The sequence below is a fragment of the Anoplophora glabripennis genome, unplaced genomic scaffold, assembly GCF_000390285.2.
Source record: "Anoplophora glabripennis isolate ALB-LARVAE unplaced genomic scaffold, Agla_2.0 scaffold1050, whole genome shotgun sequence".
Classification (NCBI taxonomy): Eukaryota; Metazoa; Arthropoda; class Insecta; order Coleoptera; family Cerambycidae; genus Anoplophora; species Anoplophora glabripennis.
Window position 1 is genome coordinate 1 of NW_019417126.1, and position 10,883 is coordinate 10,883.

The following is a 10,883-nucleotide window of genomic DNA, read 5'->3' on the forward strand; positions in this document are numbered from 1 at the left end:
GAGATGAGGCAGGATAAAGAGGGATAATCCCCCTCGATCCCAAATCATTGAGGCCAATTTCTAGCCATAGAATAATGGCGCGGCGAGTCGTTTAATCTTCATCCTTAAAGTTTCCTGTCCTTATCACTCTTGACTCTTGACACTTGACTCAACCTTGTGACTAACCTATTATTATATATTTTGTGTGGCTAACTTTGCTGCTTACAGAGGTCACGTTTTTTTCGTGGTGCATGAATTTTCACAATTTGAAAATTAAAAACGTGATATTAGATAGTTATGTACAATATTAAAGGACCTAGTAAAATCGTTACAAAAACTACTACACGAAGAGGTAAGTAAATAAAACTTAAAGATATACGGTAATAAAATATTTTTGTAGGTATTTCACAAACCATTGATAATTATAGAGATCATAATAAAAACAAATTAATAGAAAATGATGATTATGATTCGGCAAAGTAAGTTCAGGTTAACCGTTTTTAAATTATTATTATGGGGGTATTATCAAATATATATATAAAATATTGGTTTTATCTTTTAGTGTACCAAAGCCCGTTTTTCACAAAAAATCATCGCCAAACAGCCAGAGACAAGAAAATATTTCCCCTCAACATGAAGAGATTATAAAGTTCATTCATGAATGTAAGTAATGTTTGCCAGTAATTATTTTTTTTTCAACGACATAACCTTAACAGTCTGAAATTTAGTCGGTACAAACACTATGAAATAGTCTCTTAAAAAAATTGAAATTACTTGAGACATAGTGATACTTAATGACAGCTTATCTTAGTTTTCTTTTTATATGAAGTATTTTATTGTTTTTAGTTTGGTTTTACTGCATATAAAATGGAGAATATAATTACTGAATGCAAATTCATTTTAATTACTATATCATAATTTTTATCACAATTACTTATCTTATAGCTGTTTTACATTGACAATTTATTTATGAATAAATTGACGAAGTTCTTCATGAATTAATTCACGAATTTATTGGTAAACAGTGTGGTTTTACACTGCTACAGACTTTGTCAAGTTTTTTTAATTTATAAATCAGTTCTACCAATGAATAAAAGAAGCAAATAAATTTCAAAAATGTCACCTTTCCACTCATAATTGTAGTGATACAACAGCGGTACCGTTCTGACACATATTACATAAATATTAGTTTTTGTAAATAACAAATCAGTAAAAACAATGCAAAACTAGTTCGACGCCACACAATTATTTACATATTCCAATAACATAACCTCATTACTGATCTGAGGCTGGAAATCTGTTGGGTTGGTAATTCTGAACTTCACGAAGAAATTGACGAAAATTAGAACATGCTCTAATTCATCAAGAACTTGATGAATAAATTCATGAAGTTATTTGACAGCAGATTCGGTGTATTACACTTGTCCAATTTCTTGATGAAGCGACTTCATGAATTAATTGATCAATAAATTGTCAATGTAAAACAGCTATTATGTAGTTATAATTTTAATGTAGAATGTATTCATGCGTTAGTTGTAATCATATTTAATAAGCTAATCTGTGGCTTACAATCAAATGTTTTAAATGAAAAATAGTTTAAAAAAATACAGATGGTATTAATGATTTTTATTAATGCGTTAGATATATGGGAAGAGTGTTCCTGTAATTGTTCACATTCCCAACATTTTCCTGGGGCAATGCAATGAAACAAGGCAATTTTTTTATCTAAACTATTATATATTTTATATTAGAAGTTAATATATCAAATAAGGTCTCATATCTGAATGTTTTGATATTTTATAAAAAATTTTTTTTTAATCTAAAAGTGAAAAACCGAAAGATAATCCCTTAAAATATAATATATGTCTTTGTTGTAGCATGGAATTCAGTTTGTTTAGAATTAGATCAGGAAAATGGTGACTCCGATGGGAGTACAAGTCCCCAAAGTAAGTGGTCTTCATAGTCATATTATTTTCATATGATTCAAGTTTTTTTGCAGGTGAACACTCGGTGTGTTATTACGAAGATGAACCTTGTGTGTCTTTACAAGACTTTAAACCATTTGATTTAGAATCATGGTGGGGTAAACGTCTTTATGCATACATTACTAGTTCAGTGAATACAAAAAATTAGATTATATTTTTGTTTTTTATTGTCAAATTTTTCAATTTTCACTTTTTAACTATGAAAACTTTTTAAAATATTTTTATGATTGTAAATTACTTGACAAAATTACGTGTACATCGGACATATGCTACTTATCTTTTAATATTTTTGAAAAAAAATTTTACGGGAAGAAGTATTTCGAATAGGTATACCTACTTAATTTCTAATAATAAATTTTATATTGAAAAACATTTTAGTATTTTAAACCAAGGAAATGTCGGTGATTATCATTTTTATGACAGCTAATTGTAAACATAATTTATTTCAAAGTGCCTCGATAAAATGTTTGGGAGAAAAAAATTATACACATTTTGTTTATTTAAAAAATCCATATTAACATTTGTTCTTAGATTGTTGGAATAAATTGAAGAAATAATAAAGGCAATAACAGAAAATTGTAGTTGTATATGGTTGTCTCTGAGGCAGTAAACTTGATTAAATTTAAATCTCACACTTATGCATTATTCATATCCATTGTATAGAAATATTCAGTGTAATAACGTCCGTAGAATATTCTAAATTCTCAAAAAAACTCCAATAGGCAATTCATAAGTAGGTTAATAAGCCTGTAGCCATAAAGTATTCTCCAGCGATATCCAATTAAATCCAGTAGTTGGACATAGAAGAGTGTTGAAGTGAAAATAACTTCAGATTTTAACATTTATATTTTTCTGTTTAAGTTTTAGTTATCAATTTGTTGAAATAATAGCATGTTCGATATTTTAATTAGTTATTAGTTGAAAGTAGTCATATTTAATAGCTGACTCAAATAAATTCATGAAGTTATTCATGAATTGAGTAAATGCTTTTAATATTTGTATGTTTTTCTATTTCTCATATGTATTTAATTAAATATTTTGCCACTTGTGAAAATTAATCAAACATACTCTTACACGAAAAGGATCAGTCAAGGGTTGTTTTTGTGAAACTATTTTGTCCAGTCAAAATTTCATATTGGAAAAATATTAGTAAAAAATCACTAGATGTATTTGTTATCATCTTTGTCTGTTTTTTTTTTTTTTTTTCAGTGTAGACAATACCTCCATATAAACAATTCTTGTCCTTTTGATGTAAGATTATATTAAATTTATTTGAAAAAAATCAAGATATGGCTCAAACAAATAACTTCAGATAATAAATAGTTTTAGACTACCTATTAAGAAATTGATTTTTTGATAAATTAAATATTTTTAAACAAGTCGTTTTAATTTAATTTTGAGTCAATTCTATTAATTTTTTTCAAAACCTTTTAATGCAATTTTTTGATTTAGGAATGCAAATCGTTTGATAACTTATGCTGTAACTTTTCTTTATGTCATATTCCATTAAGAAGGCAATCTTCACTAATTACATTTTTTGCCTATGATTTTATTTATTTAATTTGGAGGCACTTAAAAACTATATTGATGTGGTGACTCCTTTCATTTGAACCTTCTGAAAGCAATTGTTTTTTATTGACTAAGTTAATGTTTGGAATATTTTTTTCTAATACAGTTACCTTTTTATTTGTTTGTACAGCTTTGTTTGAGAGGTATATAAGAGGTTGTTCATTAGAAATGTGATAAAACAATGTAAATATATGTAAATAAAAATTAACAAAATAAATTCATAAAACAAATATATTTCTTGTTTACTTCTGTCCTTTTCTGTCAACTATTCAAAAATTTTTATTAGAGTTGAAAATACTACCTTTGTTGTTTCTTTTTTAATTTTAATCTGAGATAGTTCAAAATGTTAATTCACCGAACTTTGGCGAAAAATGACGTACATAGACATATTTTTGTGTTGAGAAGCATGTGATGGAATACTATTTTTTAGGAGATGATTTCCAAGTCTAAAGAGAACATTTGAGATGAAAACATTTTTGATCGAAATTTGTGAAATAAATTAATTTATACTTACCCCCTTTTCAAAATGTACAACCTTTAAGAAAAATTAAAATTTGCAAAAAATGTAAATCTATTTGTATCTATCAACTGACTAGAGAAAAAATTGTATACATATATGAGACCCTTTTTAATTTTCCAACCTGGGACTTCCAATATTTAATTTTTTAATTCGCAAATTTCATTTGAAGTTTTTTTGATACAAGAATTATGAGTCCATGTTTATAAAAGTAGTAGTAAAAGCCCTTTTTATGATAAAATTAACAAAATTCTATGCAATAAATTATCAGTTTCTAAACTGCAGGCTTTTTGTACATGTGTTCTATTGTAACTAACAAAAAGTCGCGAAATGGTCATTTTCCTGGCCTATAAGGCCCGGCCAGTCAAGGCTGTTGTTTTTCTAAATTAAAAAAAGGATGATGGCCATGATTAAAGACAAAAGTACTAGTAAACACAATCTAGTGCTAGCTGTGAAAAAAAGAAACTTAATTTCTGAGATATTAAGTAGGACAGACCGCCCATGTACCTTTCAAAAGTATAGAACTTTAACTAAAGCATTGGCAATTTTAAGATTCATTTAAAAAATATAACTATAGACTGTAGCTCCAAAAGCAATAGTTTTTTTAATTAAAAAATTGTAGTCAGTACAGGGGTGGATCCAAAGATGGAATTGGCGGAGGGTACGTTTGTACAGTTGACGTCTAAAAAAAATTATTTTTTACTTCTCTGTGAATGGAAATTCCATGTAAAATTAAAATTATTTTTTCTAATGTGAAATTTTCATATTTTCACTACATTGTATTTCCTAAATTGTAAACTTATTCCAAATAGTATAGTTTACTAGCATTTATTTGACCAAAAAATTAACAAAAAATGTTTGTTTATCAGTTGATTTTTTATTACGTAGCACCCTATATGGATTGGACATGGATTTTAAGGTAAACTTGTTATTACCTATCCTTTTTAAGGGATACCTATTCCTTTTAAAGGGTCAAAGGTATCACCTCCTAAAGTACCTATTGTTATGATGTATATTTGCTAAAAACATATTTATTATTATGATACAGATGTAAGGATGCAAGCATTGACCATTGAGTAAGCTACGCTTCATATCTAATGAGGTAAATAGGTACCTACTAGATCATTACATAAAAAAAGAAAAGGGCTGCTATTTAAAAATGATTGACAGATGCTAAATGTCAGAGACTGGGTTTGACTTGGTTTGTTTTTAAATAATTCTAGTGGTCAAATTGTTTTAACATGCTGAAAGATCGCAAAGTGATGTTATAACTGTACTTATGAGTTTTTCAAATAAATTTTAATGCTATTTCTTAGGATAAGAGTGAGAGAAATAAATGTAAAAAACGTTTTGAGAATATCGCCTCGTTAGTGCAGGCATTGGAATACAGCATTATTGAATCTCACCAAAGCGATCGAGAGGTACTGATGGCTGTACGGTTGGACAATCTGAAAAATCACAGTATGAAAATTAAGATTGAACAATTAGAAGAGGAAAATAGGCAACTTCTTAGTAAGTGTTTACTGTTAGATTCGATGTCTTTTAATTTGATGGACTTGTTTGTTTATTTTATTTTTTTAATTTAGGACATACATCCTCCTGTCCTGAAACTTTTGTTGATAAGATAAATACAAAATATTTATTATGTTACGTTTTATAAGATGGAACAAAAAAATGAACAGGGGCAGAGAATACTTCTGAGAGAGTGTTCAAGTTTTTGAAATATAATATAGCTACGCAAATATCTTAAATGATTCTTTCAAGGCATTATTTTTATTATGCTCTTTATTTCATCTCCTGCTATTATGCCATAATGAAAACTTCGCATAGCCACTTGCACAACTTCAACTCTATAAGTACCATCATAATGAAGCATTTTTGCCGACAGCACGGCAGTGGTTGGTAATCTGATCAAACTGAATAATTTTTTGGGGTAGGACGTGGTCATTGTCCGATGACGCAGGGTGGCTACGCCTGCTCGATGTCCTGGTGACTCGACGATAGAGATTTAGAAAGGTCAGTGAATTTATTGGAAAGATTGGTGATTTTTGTAATTGTGTTGAACGACTTGTTGCATGATAGATGACCGTTCGTAGCGTCTGGGGAACTTCGAGCAGAATTTCGAAACATCCGTAAATTTTGGTAAATTTCGTCCAACATTGTCTTACTGATTGCAGAGCGGCTTAGGCGTGTTGTTGTAGCCTACTTTGATACATTTGTATGAGGAATATGAGTCTCGATCGTTTTGGTGACTGGCTTCGAAACATCGGTGAAATTTTGAAGGCCTTATTATGTTCTACAACAATGATATTTATAACTAATCACCGTGTACTTAAGTTTGAATTATTATTGTCAAAATTCAATGTTCGAAAATATTGTTTTAGGTATGTTACACCCGAGACTTGATGAACTTGGTACTTCGAGGACACCCTCAAATTCTTCATGCTCTACTACGAGTATAGTGCACTTGCAGTACAAGTAGGTCAAGTATGTAAAAGTATTACGAGTAGGTTTCTACATAATCACCCAAAATTATGTTACCAGTTACTACACCTTTTCCATTTATACTTAATTCAGAAAGCACCAATTGTATTTTAGATTAATTATTAATTTTATATCAGATAACGTAATTAGAATTTCAGATTAATCAAAAGACTCCAGTTGTATTTCAGAATAGTTAGATTTAATTTAGAAAATATAGATGTCATATTATTTATATTTCAGAATATTGATACGGATTCGATTATTTTATAGAAACGATAATGTCGACTGGCATAGTGGCGCAATTCAATTTAACTACCATTTCGAATAAATTGTGCTGCAAGCCCTATGGAAGTCTCTAAAAAAACAATCGCGCAAAATCTAATCTTTTTCATTTCATTTAAAGAAAAGGTCACACAATCAGCGACCTATCAATACAAAATTTCAAAACTTAAACACTTCTTGAAACTTGTAGCATATAGCAACAATTAGGGGGGGAGGGGGGTTCCCTGGCCTACGCCCATGCCATATAGTGCCATGTAAAAGGCATTCACAAACTTACTTAATATTAAACTTTACACTACAAGGATCTTGGAAACGGTAAGAGATAGTTTAAAGGGGGGCAAAGTTGCATAATCAGGGGACGAACATTATGCCTCTAAAAAATCAAGGTTAACATGATTAGTTTTCAAAATATTTAAAAAAAAACGAAATTTTGGAAATCCGTTTTTATTTAGTTTCAGCCTTGTTAGAGATGGTATTGAAAAAAAATAACACTTTCTCTTAGCAACTTTTTGCCCTCTATCGAATGTATTTTTATATGTAACGTTTCATCTCTCCAGGACCACCATCAACTTCATTTTTTTAAATACAACCCTGGAAATTTTATTACATTTTTTGCAAGCCATCATAATCTCCAATATTGTACTGCCTCACCCCACACCAGATACAGACGTTTTGTCTCTAAAAAAATCGTTCCAAATTTATCATTTTTTTTTTTTTTGTTAGATTTCTATGTCTCTTGAGTTATCGTACACTGTAAATGTCGTTAGATCCTGTGAAATCCACCTAGTTATTTAAACTATTACCATCACACGTTACAATAAAGCATTATTAGAGTTTTAATCCATGTGCTCATAGTTATTTCTAGGTTTCTCGAGTGCTCAAAATTCAAACAAATTTCGATCTATTTTTTTTTCAGGATAATCATACAAATATACCTATCTGACATGCTCTTTCAGAGTTTCGGTTACAGGTATAATAAATTCCGATCATATTATGCTTATATTCATTTTCAACATTTGTCAAAACGCAAAAGTTTTTGAATATTTACTTACTGTAATTTTTTAAAGTATAATATTCATTTGAAGTTTTGGTTGTTATTATGCATTTTTAAGAATTAATTTATCATAATGAAATCATATTTGTAATAATGTTTTAATTTTGACGCAACAACTTATCGAATTATACCAGGTGATGGGGATTAAAACGTCAATAATGTTTTATTGTAACATGTGATGGTAATAGTTTAAATAACTAGGGGAATTTGACAATGTGTAACAACACTTAGAGTGTACGATAATTCAATAAACATAGAAATCTAAATAAAAAATTTAGATAAATTTGGAACGAATACACTGAAGTTGAATTTTTCGAGACAAAACGTCTGAATCTGGTTCATGCTGAAGCAATACCAGTATTGGGGGCCATGAAGGCTTACGAAAAATGTAATAAAATATCCAGGCTCGTATAAAAATAATGAAGTTCATGATGGTCCTGGAAAGACAAAACGTTATATATAAAATTTGATTATCCATAGAGGCCAAGAAGTTGCCATGAGAACAGGTAGAAATTCGACAAAATTGTAAAAATTTTCTTAAGCTAAGAAAACATTAGAATGGAAATTTTTAATTAAATATATATTTACTTAAACAACTTTAATTTTAAAAATTAATACACATAATACTTTATTTTTTTTAAACTATTGTAATACTTAAATTACTAAATATTTGTTGACAAAAGAATTTAAAAATATAAAATTTCATGTTAAAAAGTAATACATTTCCACATTTTAATAATTTAGCTCTGGAATTTTAAATGAAAATACATAAATTTTTATCTATCGGAATCAGAATAAAAGTTTAACAGCAATGATGTGTAGGTACACAGAAAGCTTATTTTTGACAACCATGAAAATTTTATTAATAAAGTGCTTGACAAATTTTCAAAAAACCCGAAATTATGTTTACCTAATTTTCATTGAATTTCTTTATTTTTTTAAAATTATTTATATTTTTTTAATGTTTTACTTGTATTAAAAATATGTATTTCTAGAAAAAATTAATTCACTGTACCTAACTCTACCTATAATTTATATTTCTCCCATCCTCTCTCTTATCTTGTCCCCTAGCTCATTAGCTGGCCACGCCCTTGACTCTTAGCCAAGAAATATAAAACTGTATAATAACTCTCATTGTAACAATGATCCCTAGTGTCTCCTCAACTTATACGTTCTCTGATTTTACTTTAGATATGAAGAATTGTTAGCTAATCACAACGGATTGTTAAAAATACTGGAGTTGAGGATATCAGATGTAAGGAGATATCAAGAAGAAAATGCTAAATTGAAGCAGGAAGTTGAAAATTTGAAAGCTAGTTTGGAAAGTCACAATGATCAAATTTCTAAGTTATTAGAAAAGAATAAGGAACTGAAATATAGAAAAAATAACAAGGTATTGTGAATATTTTTGTTCATTTGAAAAGTATGGAGTTTAGTTCCTTTTCTTGGAAATCTAGAAAGTGGTTTGAGGATGGTTGGAAAAAAATTGGTTAAATTACTTTAGTTTCGTTGTAAATTTCGTAGACTACAAAACTCAACATTTTTCTAATTTTGAACACTTTTACAACTATCGGTATTAGAAATTTATAAATAATAGGTACATAAATTCATAAATTAACATTGATTTATCGACTAACACTGTTAGAATTTTTGTAAACCTTCCAAATATTGATTTTTTATCAACGCCATATTAAATTTACGTTTTTGGATAGTCCTTTTTTATTCTATTTAAGGTGTATTAGTTTCTAGGTACCTACATATTAAAATTAAAGATCACATTTAAACAGAAACAACTATGTAGGTACACACAAATGCCGCTTACTGGTAACAATTTGCGTCGCAAATAATAAGGCAAAAAATATAATAATTGAAAATGGTTTTTATTTTATTATTGTAAAATTCCTAACTTTTCGTAAACAGTAAAATCAGATTAGGTTCATACAGACAATTCACAACGAGTTAATAGACTGTATTCGGCAGAAATATTATTTATTAGAAAATTCCTCTCATCATCATCAATGTGTTTCAGATCCTGAGATTGAAAAATGACCGAAACACCTTAGCCATCATCCATAACAGATTAGTAAATCTATTGCATAAGCAGTGTATGGAGAACGATAATTTTCTTCATAAGGCCGTAAAAGAAACGTCAAAATCGGAGAGAGCTCTGTTGCTTCAAGAAGTAGGTATTTGGATTAAATGTAATTTCAGCGACAGTTTTCTGATGGCATTTTGTTTCAGATCCGTAACAGTAATATACTTTCTTATGAAAATTTTCAGCTTCAACAAGAAAACGAATACCTTCAGTCGGTATTAAATGTGAAAAAACGCAGCTGTAGTGAAATTATGTCTTTGTGAATATAATAATTATAATAAAGAACTTAAAAATATAAATATGTATAACTTCACTACTTGATATAAAAGCGTTATAAAAAAGCTATCTTGGGAACAAAGAGGCGTAGATGATTTCTTTTTTTAAGTTAGTGTAAAAATAAGCTCTGTTTAATGCAAAAAGAGCGAATTGTCGAGCGGCTTTTGCCTGACCCTGCGACAATTGGTTTTTGACGCTGTTTTGCACATCCTACTTTGTTAGTTGCAAAGAGCAACTTAATTTAGATCAATTAGAACCTATATCTATGATATTAACTTCTAAAAATTAACGTTTAGTAATTAAACAATTAGTTGTAAAAAAGCAAACAAAATTAATTAACAAAGAGCTGGAGCAACAATTTCACTGTTAATCGAATTGGCCTTTGGCACACATGTTGGTCATTGGATTGACCGTCTTTTCCATAAATTTTTTCAACATCCATAGCCTTTCCGCAATAATAATACGCAATTTTTGAAAACTGATTTTTTAGCATTCGACCTATATTTTATAGTTATCAAATTGGTGAAATATGACTTAAATTGTACAACATAATATAACTAATTTTCCCCTAGATTTTCGTGCGCAAAAAGTGAAAAAACACGTAATTTTGTCACTTAATTGCAATTTGCTAATTCGACTGAA

General features: G+C 28.9%; 2 protein-coding genes across 2 annotated transcripts; both read left to right on the top strand.

Annotated features, from left to right (window-relative positions):
• Positions 1-155: 155 nt before the first annotated feature.
• Positions 156-3,765, top strand: LOC108915670 (MAPK regulated corepressor interacting protein 2). Its single transcript, XM_018721767.1, has 5 exons — positions 156-331; positions 380-458; positions 542-642; positions 1,857-1,925; positions 1,979-3,765. Exons 1-5 carry the CDS (start codon positions 277-279, stop codon positions 2,110-2,112), a joined length of 438 nt encoding a protein of 145 aa, XP_018577283.1. The 5' UTR covers positions 156-276; the 3' UTR covers positions 2,113-3,765.
• Positions 3,766-5,121: 1,356 nt separating this feature from the next.
• LOC108915668 lies at positions 5,122-10,793 on the top strand. The gene is made up of 7 exons (XM_018721765.1): positions 5,122-5,152; positions 5,367-5,562; positions 6,435-6,528; positions 9,062-9,263; positions 9,900-10,052; positions 10,112-10,205; positions 10,732-10,793. Exons 2-7 carry the CDS (start codon positions 5,478-5,480, stop codon positions 10,791-10,793), a joined length of 690 nt encoding a protein of 229 aa, XP_018577281.1. The 5' UTR covers positions 5,122-5,152; positions 5,367-5,477.
• Positions 10,794-10,883: the final 90 nt, after the last annotated feature.

What these genes read in the sequence shown, in the direction of transcription:
- LOC108915670 (XM_018721767.1), top strand. Translation starts at nt 277, where the DNA reads ATGTACAATATTAAAGGACCTAGTAAAATCGTTACAAAAACTACTACA. An exon ending in AAAAACTACTACACGAAGAG is followed by an intron (nt 332 to 379) that starts GTAAGTAAATAA and finishes ATATTTTTGTAG; the next exon opens with GTATTTCACAAACCATTGAT. An exon ending in TGGGAGTACAAGTCCCCAAA is followed by an intron (nt 1,926 to 1,978) that starts GTAAGTGGTCTT and finishes GTTTTTTTGCAG; the next exon opens with GTGAACACTCGGTGTGTTAT.
- LOC108915668 (XM_018721765.1), top strand. Translation starts at nt 5,478, where the DNA reads ATGGCTGTACGGTTGGACAATCTGAAAAATCACAGTATGAAAATTAAG. An exon ending in GGAAAATAGGCAACTTCTTA is followed by an intron (nt 5,563 to 6,434) that starts GTAAGTGTTTAC and finishes ATATTGTTTTAG; the next exon opens with GTATGTTACACCCGAGACTT. An exon ending in AATATAGAAAAAATAACAAG is followed by an intron (nt 9,264 to 9,899) that starts GTATTGTGAATA and finishes AATGTGTTTCAG; the next exon opens with ATCCTGAGATTGAAAAATGA.